Source organism: Neodiprion lecontei, chromosome 4, assembly GCF_021901455.1.
Source record: "Neodiprion lecontei isolate iyNeoLeco1 chromosome 4, iyNeoLeco1.1, whole genome shotgun sequence".
NCBI classification, from domain to species: domain Eukaryota; kingdom Metazoa; phylum Arthropoda; class Insecta; order Hymenoptera; family Diprionidae; genus Neodiprion; species Neodiprion lecontei.
In genome coordinates, this window is record NC_060263.1 from 6,111,403 (window position 1) to 6,125,286 (window position 13,884).

A 13,884-nucleotide genomic window follows, 5' to 3' on the forward strand; every position below is an offset into this window, starting at 1 on the left:
ATTTTCCATCCACTTGCGACTGAACCCCAATTCCCGACGACTCGACTTCGATTTTAAAACGGTGAAAGGTGGAGTATACTTACAGAGATTTATCCGAGATGATGACCTTCGATGAAAGTTAAAATAAATTTAATATTCGACACCCTTAACATAATTTCGTTTCACAAACCGCTATTACAGTAGGAAATCTTATCGTTTAGCGATCGTAGTCTGCGTTTAAAACTTATTAGTACAGAGCTCCGCGGCAAATTTTTAGCTTCTCGAATACAGTTACATTAAGCTGATTAGTCGATGGCATGCAACAATAAAGTTATTGTTTCATCGTCCTATTCAGCTAAAATTTCGTTTGCCATTCGAAACCCAGAATATTTTTCGAGGTGCTGTATTACAGTTCTTGAGTTCATCAATTGTAATAAGATCTGCTCGTATTCAGGCATTTATCAGAGTTACCAGTTATCAGAAAATGCACATCACAGTTCATTGCAAGGTTAGTCGTTCGAGCAGATCTGCCACGTCCACGATATCTTCATTTTGCAATTTCCGGGTCTGTACTTGTCGATTCAGGCTTGTAGCAGCATTTTTAATATGTTCTTTCCATGCTGCTTTGTCGTCCGACTCCGAAACTGTGCAGAACACGACTTCGTTCACATCACTTTCAAGATTGTAAGAATATATTGATTTGAAACTGGATTTAAGTGCACTTAGCACCGTGCGCTTAAGTTCTGGATCTCGACACACTAAATTTAAAATGAAAAGTCCGGTTTCTCCTATGCATTTTGCAACCGCCTGCAGGATAGACGTTTCAATGAACTGCTTTGGTGGGCAACTCATGCCCATAGTGGTATCTTTGCTGTCTACATCAAAAAGAATTGCACTGAATTTTCTTCCTTGATTTGCCGAGTCTAGAATAAATTTCAGACCATCTGCAATTTCAACTTTCAATTTAGCATCTTGTACTAGGCCAAAATAATTAGTTGCTATCTGGAGCATAGCTTCATCTATGTCGACTGCTGTAATATTGATCTGGAACACAGGTTGGAGATTGATTCAACAAACAGTTATAAGAAAATATGAACAGTTATTGATATAGGTATAAAGTTAATCAGTTTACCTCAGGTAGGCACTGACGCAAAAATGTGCAGAGACCTCCACCACCAAGACCGATGATAGCAATATCATTTTGATTAGCATTCTTTGCGATCATTGAAACTCCGATACTCATATAGATATGATGCTCGCAAGCCAGATATCCAGGATCCACTACTTTTTTCGGTTTTCCTCGTCTTGATTTGACTTGAAACAAACAAAAATAAACAAATACAAACAGTGCAATGATAGTTAAAATGTACATAGAAGAAAAATACTTCTACTTCCTTACCGATTTTTAGTTTGGCTTCACTCTGGATGACAAATTGATTGTTCAGAAATATCAGTCTTCTAAACACTGAGCCATTATCATCTTCAATTTCTTCGATAACATATTGTCCACTGAATTTACTATCACCTTCATAGCAAACTTCGCGTTTTCCAACATTCGACGCCAAAGATAGATAAGGAATTTGAGCATCGTTACTGACTCCTGCTGGGGCCAAGTTACGAACAGTAATGCTAAGCTCCTTTTTTACTGCATCCAAACTTTCGTATGTATGCTCTCGACGCAAAGTCACTATTACCAATCTGTTTCTCTTGGTAGTTTTCAGCAGCTGTTGCCGACCCTCTTTAGTGCAAAAAAGCCACATTGTTTCTCTGTTTTGATAATTAGCTTTATGTAAAGTTACGAATCTTCTCGATTTAACCATGAACAAACTAAAATTAGCAATTAACTTTTACGTCACTGTGTAAAATATTACTGGAATTGTTTACCTTCCTTGTGGAACTATGAAGGCAGCATATATTTCATTTTCCCTTGCATATGGCTGATCTAAAACGTATATTGTATATCTTAAATGCTTTTCTCCAGGTCTATATAAGTCCAAAGAAACCTCTCCAACATCCACAACATTTCCTTTATGAAGTCCCGAGCAAATAACTGCCATTTGTTGAGCAGACTTAATGGCTGAAATAATATCATCGGTAGTAGAAACGCGTTCTAAAGAACCTTCAACCAAGCCCACTTCAAGAACCTATTCAAATTACAAATTATAGTTAGCAGGAAAATATTTCCTTCGCGTGTAAAGTTTCTGTGTCACAAGAAAAACAAGAATCTTACCAGTGCTGGTAGCTTCTTAAATTTCGTAGCAATTACTACAAACACTGGCATTGCACTACCATCTTCTTCGCGGGTTTTTGCTTCAGCTTCGTAGCAGCGAGTTACTCTGAACATAAAATCAGCTTGAGGAAAATAGGAGAGTAACTTTCTAAGAATATGCTCTTGCAATAACGATACACAAACGTATCTTCCTCCAACTCTCAAAACTCTTGATATTTCCTGAAACACATGACCAAAGTTTCGACTGTGAAAAGCTTTTCTTTCCGTTTCACACTCCTTACTTACCCCAAACAGCTTATCTACTTGTGAAATAACATCCTCACTTTCATCGGGCATCAAAGCGTCCAAAGTCCCTTTATCTAATACGACACTGAATTTATCGTTAGGATAGCTCATTGCTGTGGCGTCCATTTGTTCAAATATCATGGCAGGTCTCTGCGTTTTATTCTGATCTATCATTTGCCTGATCACAACGTGCGATATATCGATGTTAGTGATATTCCTGAAACAATAAAACTTGCAATTAGGTACAGAGTTTTCAGCAAAGGGATGATACGCTACACTTCTTGCATTCTCTATTCAATTTATACCTAAATTCATACCTATAACCAACATCGTACAGATCCATGCTCAGTGTCGAGTTTCCACAGCCAACTACCAAAACGTCATCTTTTGGTTTTATATATTTGTGGAGATGCCCGCATAATTCTGGATACTCACCGTACCTGAAATTTATAAAATCACACAAACATAAATAAAATAAAAAAATTATTTAAATGGGCAACTGAGGATAGGTTAGGTTACGGCAGGTTAGCATTACTTCAACAAGAAAAAAATTGATCTCGTTTTACCATTCAAAGGCTTTCTTTCCACGCTTTGAAAAAAACGTATTCCAATAAGTTTGCTGACTGAATTCCTCGTGCGATTTAGGCAGTAGATCCATTTTATTTATCTTTTCAAATTTTGCGCGATCCACGCGCTGCGCTCACCCCTAACCTTTTCTTTTATTTTTGTCGAACACTTTAAACTTGGTTTCCATCAAAACCGTTTCAAAACTCAATATGCTTGTGCAGCCAGAATATCAGCGAGAGAAATCCATTAGCGGCGTCCACTGGATTCTGAAACGCGATTGGCTCATAGAAGCTGATGTCTATAGGTAACGACGATCAACGGAATTCGCCCAAATCAATGCCTGTCGTCTGCTGAAAAGCTTCTTCGTGGCGCGTGTTACACAATCGCTGTTCAACTGAGGTGTGTTCTTGCGCAGCTATCTCTAAGCCTAATCTCCAAAACCCGACCGTATGACGGCCATCTTGGGTTTTCAACCAATCGTATTCGAAATTGTTTAGAAGATGGCTTTTATTCGGCCGGCGCAGTACTGGAAGAAAACGTATCGACCGGAGGAAAACACCTTATATTCTTATTCTTACATCACAGTTACAACTTTATTTGTGGTACAGGTTCGGAGCTACGTCTGTCCGTTGGCTCGTGCCTTATAGTTTGCGTAACTAACCTCTACGATCGAGGTTTGCTGCTGGTCTCCAATAGTGATTAGTGAGAGCGAGGATGGCGGGTGTAGTTCGTCTGCAAGGGCTTCAGAGGCTGAGAAACGCGTTGACAGGTGTAACCTCAAGACGCAGCATAAATTCCTCGTCAAAAAAATGCGAAGCCAAGAGTCAGACGCAGTGTGCGGAACCCCCTAAGGAGAACTGGGTGAGCTACGGTTTCGATCGAAACAGCAAGACCATCGATCGAAATGTTATGAAGCAAACATTATTTGTCACCGTCACCCTTTGCCTCGTTATTGGAGGATTTGGCTGGTCCTACTTGCCAGATCCATTGCTCAAGGACTGGGCGCAACGAGAAGCATACCTTTTACTTCGCTATAGAGAAGAGAATGGACTTCCTCTGATTGATCGCAACTTTATTGATCCTGCCAAAATCAAACTTCCAAGCGATGAGGAACTGGGCGACACAGAGATCATCATTTAGAGAATAAGTCAATCATGTTAATTTTCTCCTTGGAACTGCATGTTGTTGCATACGATAGTTGATATTATTTAGTGTAAAGCGTTACCGCACACCTGGCGAACAGCAAACTGTAGATGTATATTAACTTACGATACTAAAAAACTTACACTCCGAGCAAACTGCTACTATACAGTCTTCATATTCACCAGCAGATAACAATAAAATTTTGTGTACTAGCGATCCGATGTTTCTTCTTTCATTCACTCTTCGTTAAAAATAATCCTTAGTCAATCTTATTCTCACAGTTTGTCTTCAGTTAAAACAGTGGAAAATAATTTTACATATTTACGATAAATTTTTTTAAATACCATTTAATATTTGTTATTATAGTTTTGTAAAACCTATGAAAAATATAATACACCTCCAAATTAATAGCAGCAGACGCACGTTGATGGAAAATAACATCTACAGCGCTACAGTACTGAGCTAATCTGAATTCTTGTCAAAATTAATTGTTGAAAACTTCTACCACTCGTTTTTTTTATCGTCATATAATCTATACAAAACGCTGGTCAGAAATAGTCTTAAGTCTGTGAAAGTACCGATTTTTGTCCTCCTTTTTTATCCAACCTAATGTCCCCATTTTGAAAATCCTTTGTTCAAATTAAAACTCGCATTTATGTGTGTATGTAAAAATGCATTTTAACGATCGAACAAGTTCATTCAAAATAATTCTAGGTAGCATAATCACAATACATGTGTATAAATTAATATAGTAATTTACCTAATATCAGTGTACATACATGATACATACCTATGTATATGATTTAAAACTTGGGTATAACGACCACGCAAAATTCACTTAGATTCGCTGTTACAAAATGGAATCAAAAATTTACATTACTCACAAGTTGTTTATTCTCGCTTGTCGTTTCAAAGTTCAAATGCAAAAAGAATTTCAGTTGATCAATTATTACTCTGCCTCTGTGACCTAATTTATGTTTTATTTTTACAGGCCAAATAGTAAACTGCCGCAAATAGGCCAAGCTTTAAAGTCGCGGTAGAAAGCTTTTGTAATTAAAAATGATTTATTGAATTGGTATCAACTATACGAAGCATGCCGACAATCCGACTGTAAATTCTTATTATTTTTTTCTCTGGTACTGTACTGCTTGGTAGAAATAAGATTGAAATTAAATTGATAGAAAAAAATCCTATTTCTAGACTTTAATTCATATAACATTGAATCAGTCGACAATTTTTGTATTCCTGTTTCATAATCATTGCCACGTAGGCTTCTGATTCCTTATAGAGTTTGAATTTTACACGGCGCCGCGGATATTCTTTCACTAACATCGTACGATCTTGTTATTGTGCTGACGCCGTTGTAGACGGTAAGCCTGGTGTTGGGACAGGTGCCTGATTAGGATTACAGACAGGGGGATAGTAAGGATGGTTCTGAGGAAGAGTAGCACTGACGGTAATTGGGGGCATTCCAGGTAAAGAAATAGGTGTTGTCACCATGTGAGGCTGACTTACATTGTACGGCAAAGCTGCGCTCGTTGGGCCACTTAGCAAATTGTAATTCGGTAAGGGCGTGGAATACATAGGTATACCTGACGGCGGGCCAACATTGACCATGCTTGCGGGTGTAGGTGGAGTCAATGGCATACCCGGAATATTTGGAGTTCCGTAATATTCAGCGGCTTGTACAGAACCTGATTAAAAGTATGTACGTTCATTAAACAAGCAAAGAAAGTACTTGTACATGAATTTTAGCGCTACAGGTAAATACTATAGAAATGCATAAGAGCTATGGTACATTTCTACGCATCACTTACTCTGAGTTAAATTGACATCAGACTGTCCGGCGAACAGATGAGAGGTCGAAGTGGCAGTTGTAGTTGTTGCTCCAGCAGATACAGGATCTATTTGAGGAACATTATCGAGTTGTGGCAAAGTGGGAGAAACTGGAGTGACGGAAACTGTTGTAGGTTCGACAGTTTCTTTAATCGCAGAAGGCGGTGCCATTGCCGCATTACTTGTCACGTAACTTGGAGGAATGGAAAATCCAGGTGGTATATTGGTAACTGGATTACTCTGACTGATATGAACATTCGTTGACGCCGTTGTCGTCACGGGAGTTTTAATGTTACTCTGCAAGAAAATAATTACAAACTTGAAACTTGTAAAGTAATTATTAAGTAGCCCAACAAGAAATATGGACATGCTTTGTGATACGCGATAAGCAAGTAACTTATACAGCTTATAAAATGGAAATTACCGCATACGAATGACTACTGGCAGTGACTGATGGAGACGGAATATTTCTGATGGGTATTCTATGAAGGTATCCATAGCCAAGCCCGCATCCTAAGCTAAATACATATGAAAATGGTAAGAATAATCATTGCATCATGTTTGATTCAATTTTTTAACATGGTCTTAAAATCATATCACTGATCATTCAAATTTTCTTTGGAAAAAGTGATCATCTTCGAATGACGTAATGAAACTCATTAAAAATTACTCACCTGCCTTCCCCACCCCAAGTATTATTCGGAGTTACCGTCACCTCTCTGCAAGAATCTTCATTCGTATTGTAAACATAAAGTTTGAGTGGGCGCGACTCGTGGGCTTCAATTAATGTGAATATATCCTCACTTTCGTGCAGAACGGAGTCTGCGCTAATAATGTAATCTGTAAATGATTTTAATCCCGCCAGTTCAGCCGGTGACGAAGGATGTACTTCCTAAGATACACATATACATTAATTAGAGAAGATATCACGTCAAGAAATAAAGTTAATAACTGTTAAAATTTAACAATTTTTCCAACAACATTTCAAATAACTTTTTCAACTTTTCTTTAGCCAAGTTTTGTAAGATAGTAAATATTTCCAGTAAAAATTTTGGCTTTGGTAAATTACTCGATAACAAAAGGAATGAGCACTCTCAAAATGAATTTCACGTTCAAAATTAAATTGGAAGTGAAATCGAATGACACCAAATACGATTACGACCAAGTGATGTAAGAAAGCCGAGTACCGCAAGACCTACTGATTTTTTGGCATGAAATTAGGTCAATCATACTCACAAGCACATGCCAAACATTTTCGTTAGCACCCTCAAACGAGCAAAACCTTATGCTGACACCGAGTAGACCTTGACCGCCCCAAGTCATGCTGGGGACAATCACAGACTGTCTGACAGACTGCGTTTTGCTGCTGTAAACAGTTATTTGCAGCTCTTTGTCGACACCAGCTTTTAGGAGTTCCTTTAAAGTGTCGTTGTCTTGATCCTGAACAAAGAAACGACAAAATTAAACCACAATTATATCTCAGCTAGTAGCCGTCCTGTGAAATCGATAGCCAACGAATGACTGTTCGACAAAAAAATTAAGACCAGTCGTAGGCAAGCTACCCTAGAACAGACATAATTTTGTTACAAATGCAAAATATGACATACCAATCTAGTGTTTCCAATTGCTACAATGAAATCGAAGAATGCTTCGAGGCCAGCCTTCTGTCCAGGAGAACCGTCCTGGACCTGTTAAATGGAGAAGTTTTAGTCTGATCGGGGATGAAGTAGACTGATTAACAGTGGGCGAATAATAGGTTAAGATGCATTTGACAGGGGAAACTTACGCGAAGAACGTGATAACCTTCCGTACCTCCGCCGGGTATTTCAACACTCTGGGATGATCCCATATTTACGAATCAATCGTTAATACCGCTGCACTGATACCACGATACGCATGCATTAAATACCGTTCCGAACGATTATTTGACACAACTGCTGATGGGCAAAAATTACGTGGCACGTCCTCTGACTACAAACTTATATCGTAGATCATAGATGTCCACGACGTCGTGGCGAATGGCCTGCCCTGGAACTTGAAAGAGCAGAAAGTGTTCATAAATGCACTTACCCTACACCTGATTTGCCTCAACTCGATGTGCCAAATCGTTTGTTGATAAGTTTTCAACTGACTACGCTAAAGTATTCCCTAGGCTTCCGCCATTGCTATTGGTTGAAAACTAGGGAAATTGCACTCAGTTGGCACGGTTAGAAATGCTTGGAGCATTGTGCACAGTTGAAAACCCTGCGTGCCGGGTTGCCAGTCATTTAGGCTTCAGGCGTAAATGCAAACACACTATAGTCAACGATTGTGCTATTCATCTGGATCTAGAAACATTATCAAAAAGTTTATAAATGGATTTCTCGAAAGTGTCCCAAAACTAGATGAACATTGTTAGCGTAACGAAATTATACTGTGGAATTCATATAGGAGCAAGTTTGTCGCTTACAGGCAGGCAACCCATTTTTTATCACACGTGCACGAAAAGTGGGACTTTGCGTAGCAGTTTAGTGGTACGAAATTAGCCAATTTCATTTCAGTGTCGTCAAGATAAGTTCGCGCATGCGTAGTCTACAATGGCTTTGCTTTCGACCCTAGGGAAAAGCAGTTGGCTACTTGTAAAAACTATCGTGTACGACTCGGGCCAAAAGTAGGCCATCGCAACTCGCGTGATTGTCGCCTTCGCTCGCAATCGTCAACTTTCGTCCCTTGTCATAAAATACACTATCTGACCCCGACGCTTTTCTACTTGCGATCTGTGTTATCTGAAAACTGGCGATGATTCGATTTTCAGAAATCTCTCTGATACTTAGGATAGTTTCATGAACTAGGTAAAGTGAAAACATGTAATAAGCACAGGTATATTCGGATTACAACAATTATGGTCTATCATTCGTTTCCTTGTAACACTTAATGAGTAACTACCCACTTTTTTTTTGTTGTATGCTGTACGCCCGTAATTTCAAGACGATGGTAACCTGAGGTTTATATTATATCCTAGTTTATAGGTATACCTTTGCGACATGGCGGGCTGCAGAGAAACTGGATTTACTTCTTAGTCGGCAGCTGCTTGGCGCATAGGTTGACACATATTCTAGTATGTGCTCAGTACATTGAAGACGTATTGTATTCCGAACACATTATTCTCGACGACAGTCGGATAATAATATAAATACAGGTATTGATTTCATCGAGAGTCTCTGTTATTGCTTAATATCGACATCATTAAATTTATGTAAGCGCAATTGTAGTGTCAGGAATCATAAACTTGGAACAGGAGCAGCTGGATGAGGTGCAGTCCAGGATTGAATGGCTGTTTTATTAAATATTAAAGTCAAAGTAGGAGCACAAGACACGATAACGCAAGCGAATAAAGGAGTGCATACAAATACGGGACAAAATGAGTATGCAATACACGTCAGAATTACTATTCTTCGTTAGTTGTGATGACCTCGTAGTCAGGATATGCCTTCTTCAAGAGTTCGACGGTGACGTTATGATCGGCCTTGCCAAAGCCCTGCAAAGACAGAATTAGTACTAATGAATTATAGACAGGTCGAATTTCGCCGAATCGTTTTGTCGGTCAATTATTGAGTAGAACCACACGACGAGTTGGAAACTGTAATCCTTTTCTACTTCGCAGTACGCTATTCATTGCCGTTTTAAACGCTTCGACGAGAACGTATTCGAATGAATAATTTGATCCTAAAAACATATCTGAGGCAGAAAATTTCTGATCATAAATCTGCGAAAGATGTTTCTAAGAAATTTCTCAACTCAAAAGAGGGAACAACAAAGCTTTAAGATAAATTTCAGATGACTCTGACGAAACTGCGTCATGCAGTGCTCGTCAATTGCACTCTGAAGTTATTCTTTTAACGAAGTTGCAGCTTCAACTACACTAATTATCCGCGAATCCTGGCCAATTGGCCAAAGCTTGCCAATATTCCACGAACTCTGCAAATGATCCTCAGAGTTTCTACGGTAGAAACACGGTTGCTAAGCCGGAATAGCTGGTCTATTATCACCGCAAAACAGATGCTCGAGTGTGGACTAACCAAGCACTAAAGATAACTGCTCGAAAAGTAAATAGTACCAGACCATGACGATATATCGTCGAATTTATACAAATATTTTCAGCTCGGAAAATAATACGCGAGATAAAATAATCGTTTTTTCTTGTACGATTTATTAGAGTGACAGGGGATATAACTCAAGTATTATACGTATACTTCCTCAGATAATGCTGTTGCAACTGCGTCGTTGAATGTGAAAATACTGAACACTCGAAAGATGGTAGAAAACGTGACGAAACCTCCACTTGTAATTTCCGACTGATTTTCGAACCGTTTTGAATTCTAAGGACCAAAGTATTCTGATCATTCGAGTGAGAATAAACAGCTGTCTCAATGATAAAACGTTTCAACGTTAGATGGCGTCGGCTTATGAGGCGTGGATAAAAGAAACAAAAGAAGTTAATTAATTAAGTAAAGAAGAAAGAAGTAAGGAAAAAAGAACCACCTCAAAGAAAACGTTACAGCCGCGCAAGAAGGTAAAGTTTGCGGCAAAACGAACTTTATGCCGCCCGAATAACGTTAACCGTGTTTCTTCGCTCGTAAGAGAAGATTGATCGTTACGGTATTCAAAGCCAATAAAGTAAGTAATTGCATGACACAATCACCGAACATTAACGCGCGACGGATCGGGATTATCACAATTTTTGAGTCAGTGATGAAGAAAAGGTTTTTCAGTCACGCAGTTATACCTGAATTTTGTACTTTCCAGTTATTTGTAACTGTGCGACTCTCTTGATCATCGCGTTTTGCTGCCGTCATTATTTTTATTCCTTGCTTCCAAACGATCAAACTGACGCGTGCAAAGTCAGGAACTATTTGTCTTCTTAATGCCTCTGTGTTTGCCCAGTCGAAAGCGTTCGTATACAAGGAGAAAAATAATGAAGAAAGTGGCCATTCAGTGAAATCGATATCCGTTTGGTCGTTTACCGAAGTTCCTCGGCCAGTTTTCGCATCGTTGTTTCAATGTATTCCGAGATTCCATATTTGCGGTAACTTTTCAGTCCCGTAAGCGTAAAATCGGGAAACTGAACTCACGTACTGTTGGCTGAAGAGAGGAGGATTGAAAAGAATATACACTGACAAAAAACTTTGGTCGTAATGACCAAAACTTAGTCCGTGAAACGAAATTTCAGGGTTAACATACATCCGAACAAACATTATTTTCACACAAACAAAAAGTTTTGTTGATTTTATAGTTCGCAGAAAACAATATGTTTTAGTAATGTCCAAGAAAATGTTTGGCACCACAATCCCGTAGATTCTGCTGCGATTGCGAAATCATCTACACAGCGAAATAATTTTGTAAAGATTGAAAAATGATCGTTTTATTGTTATGACTGAAAAAATTATCGTTTAATCGTAGTTTACGATACGTGAATCAAGTGCCACATCGATACATCGACGGAGAAATATGCCGTTGTGAATTGACAGGCTGATTCAACGGTATTAGACGACTAATGATTTGGTTCTGCTGATTACACCGGACGGATACCCGAAGCCTCTCAATAACTGCTCATCTTACTTCTCTTACGAGAAGGGATTTTTCACGCGTTACTGAAAGTATTTTACCGTTTCAACAAAAATATTTGTAGATTTACGATATAACACATCATTTGATAGCGGTAATCAATTAGCAGCTTTCATGATTTCGTAATTTGTTACTGATTTTTATCCACCGAATAGATTTGGTAAACTGTATGAAACGATTTGGTTGAATTTACCAGAGGAGGGTATTCAATATTTTGATAATACCACAAAAAAGCATCATTTCATTAAATTGACTGAATTAAAATCGAGATTTCGTATTCATGAGTATATTTTATTCAATTAAATTTTTTGACGACTTGAAAACAATTGTTTCATTAATTTTGGTATTTACAATGAAACGTAACGTTCCCACGAGAAAATTTTCAACAAAATGCAAACTGATTTTTCAGAAATAAAGTAGAACGTGTTCTCCGAGTGTACTAGATGAAAAAATCAAATCGATAAGATTTGAACTCGATTGCTCGTATCAGCCCGATATTTCAATGAAAGATTGCAGAGGCAATACAAAACGGCGGTCACTCGACACTCCAAAATAATGATGGAACTAATTGGCGAGTCAATAACTAGAAACGGTGTGAGATAAAGGACAACAAACTGGTCGGAGGAATGACGTATATTAAACAAACCGATTTAATCTTCTGTCGCAAAACATATGTATATACATACATAACCACTGCAAATACCGAACAGGGGATGGAAAATACAATTTTAATTACCAACATTAAACTCCAGTTTATTTGTTCGCACAGTAGTGAACTCTAAAAGAATATAATTCCCTAAAACTAACCATAAGCACACGTCCGGCTTAATTTTTTTATCCTCACTAAACAGTGATTGTCAAATATTACTAGTTTCACAAACGAGTTTCGACATTTTCGATTTTCTTCACCGATCGTTGCTGACACTTTTACATTGTCGGTACTATAAATGGTTCGGTTCGATTAAGAAGCGATAAAAAAAAGGAAGAAAATCACCGACAATCAATCATCCGTTTAATAATTTTCCGGCGGAACTAAAGCGGGGAAAAATATCAATGATCAGTTGATATATTTGTTCATCTCTTGTTTCAAACCGTATCGATATTGCTCAGATGAATCATTTCCTTGTTTTTCAACGGAATTCAGACAGAGAAACGTTTTCCAAATCCTAAACACATTTGTATCGTAATAATGAACTGCGTTTGCATGGTATATCCGCACTTATTTTGAATTAATGTTCAAAAATCGGTTCGCCTGGGTCAAAAATGTGAGAAAAAGTTGGGAAATAATCGGACAAAGCAGTTTCCCGAAATCCAATACCGTAATAATATCGTTTCAGTTCGTGCGATACGATACATAGCAAGACTGCATCGAAAGGAGTTTTCCGTCGGAAACACCTTGAGCCGATAAAAATTGCTTACCTTGAACAAATACAGTTATACACAAGGTCTTGAAGTACCATAGGAGTCAAGACTTTATATACTCATCCCGTAAACCCGGTTGGTTTGAATAGCTTTTCATTGTTCACTGTTATATCTCGAGAGCCTGCATTCCTTCCTCACAGGGACAATCAAGTTTAACCATAAACTAGAGCCGAGCAAATTGAAAATCCTAGAAACACGGCTTGATTCTAGAACGTCACGACGTAGTTTAAGGCGATCAAGTTTACCTTCCACGAATGTTATCACGTTCATTCGACCTTCGTGGTTTTGTGAAAGTCATCAGCATCTGCCAGCGTATAACCAAACGCGTCAAGTGCAGCCACGGTAAATAGAGTGGTGAAAAAGTTTAGATTGCTCTAGGAGAGTGAGGCTTGATAAAAAAAAAAAAAAACAAAAAAAAACCAAAAAAAGGAAAAACAAAGTTGCCGACGACAGTGAAAACAAGCTTTCGTGGAAGTTTAGAACGAGGCTAGCGGATTCGTGCAGCGTGTGTTATAATTTGCTGTTGACTCCAATGCGCGTTACTCTTGACCTCGAGGTGAAACTTTCAGCTTCGGAAGGAAAACGGTTACTGAAAACCTTCGATTTTCACCCAATTCCGTAGCCCAGGTTTAATTCGTTATCGACTGCGATGATACTACGGTGTATATTCACAGGTTCCAAAACACTTTGGGAACAGCGATTATCGTTCAAGAGCTTTCCAATTGCTCCCCCTCCCTTTATCTCCCTTTATGTCAAGGGTGTCTCGAATTCGATTGATCTTAGCAACACCTCGAGGAAACCTTTACTGTTCGAAACTC

The 13,884-nt window shown here is 38.5% G+C and overlaps 4 protein-coding genes across 4 annotated transcripts in view; 1 reads left to right on the forward strand and 3 right to left on the reverse strand.

The window, feature by feature from the left end:
• Positions 1 to 112: 112 nt before the first annotated feature.
• LOC107225046 (eEF1A lysine and N-terminal methyltransferase homolog) lies at positions 113 to 3,432 on the reverse strand. Its single transcript, XM_015665354.2, has 8 exons — positions 3,061 to 3,432; positions 2,812 to 2,934; positions 2,495 to 2,711; positions 2,210 to 2,428; positions 1,864 to 2,123; positions 1,379 to 1,746; positions 1,112 to 1,293; positions 113 to 1,023 (listed from the first exon to the last, which is right to left on the reverse strand). Exons 1-8 carry the CDS (start codon positions 3,150 to 3,152, stop codon positions 478 to 480), a joined length of 2,007 nt encoding a protein of 668 aa, XP_015520840.1. The 5' UTR covers positions 3,153 to 3,432; the 3' UTR covers positions 113 to 477.
• A 197-nt stretch (positions 3,433 to 3,629) lies between these two features.
• Positions 3,630 to 4,420, forward strand: LOC107225045 (NADH dehydrogenase [ubiquinone] 1 beta subcomplex subunit 11, mitochondrial). The gene has a single exon (XM_015665353.2). It carries the CDS (start codon positions 3,776 to 3,778, stop codon positions 4,199 to 4,201), a length of 426 nt encoding a protein of 141 aa, XP_015520839.1. The 5' UTR covers positions 3,630 to 3,775; the 3' UTR covers positions 4,202 to 4,420.
• A 436-nt stretch (positions 4,421 to 4,856) lies between these two features.
• Positions 4,857 to 8,074, reverse strand: LOC107225049 (Golgi reassembly-stacking protein 2). The gene is made up of 7 exons (XM_015665358.2): positions 7,827 to 8,074; positions 7,648 to 7,728; positions 7,277 to 7,480; positions 6,715 to 6,932; positions 6,465 to 6,558; positions 6,022 to 6,337; positions 4,857 to 5,898 (listed from the first exon to the last, which is right to left on the reverse strand). The coding sequence occupies exons 1-7, from the start codon at positions 7,887 to 7,889 to the stop codon at positions 5,549 to 5,551; spliced, it is 1,326 nt and encodes a 441-aa protein (XP_015520844.1). The 5' UTR covers positions 7,890 to 8,074; the 3' UTR covers positions 4,857 to 5,548.
• An 813-nt stretch (positions 8,075 to 8,887) lies between these two features.
• The window catches only part of LOC107225043 (14 kDa phosphohistidine phosphatase-like), a 126,149-nt gene continuing 121,152 nt past the window's right edge, over positions 8,888 to 13,884 (reverse strand). Inside the window, exon 4 of the mRNA XM_046736240.1 lies at positions 8,888 to 9,557. Coding sequence (XP_046592196.1) covers positions 9,468 to 9,557 — 90 coding nt within the window. The 3' untranslated portion in view covers positions 8,888 to 9,467. The remainder of the gene's footprint in view (positions 9,558 to 13,884) is intronic.

What these genes read in the sequence shown, in the direction of transcription:
- LOC107225045 (XM_015665353.2), top strand. Translation starts at nt 3,776, where the DNA reads ATGGCGGGTGTAGTTCGTCTGCAAGGGCTTCAGAGGCTGAGAAACGCG.
- LOC107225046 (XM_015665354.2), bottom strand. Translation starts at nt 3,152, where the DNA reads ATGGATCTACTGCCTAAATCGCACGAGGAATTCAGTCAGCAAACTTAT. An exon ending in CTGTACGATGTTGGTTATAG is followed by an intron (nt 2,712 to 2,811) that starts GTATGAATTTAG and finishes TTATTGTTTCAG; the next exon opens with GAATATCACTAACATCGATA. An exon ending in TGCGTCAGTGCCTACCTGAG is followed by an intron (nt 1,024 to 1,111) that starts GTAAACTGATTA and finishes CCTGTGTTCCAG; the next exon opens with ATCAATATTACAGCAGTCGA.
- LOC107225049 (XM_015665358.2), bottom strand. Translation starts at nt 7,889, where the DNA reads ATGGGATCATCCCAGAGTGTTGAAATACCCGGCGGAGGTACGGAAGGT. An exon ending in AAAATGTTTGGCATGTGCTT is followed by an intron (nt 6,933 to 7,276) that starts GTGAGTATGATT and finishes TGTGTATCTTAG; the next exon opens with GAAGTACATCCTTCGTCACC. An exon ending in ACTTGGGGTGGGGAAGGCAG is followed by an intron (nt 6,559 to 6,714) that starts GTGAGTAATTTT and finishes ATATGTATTTAG; the next exon opens with CTTAGGATGCGGGCTTGGCT.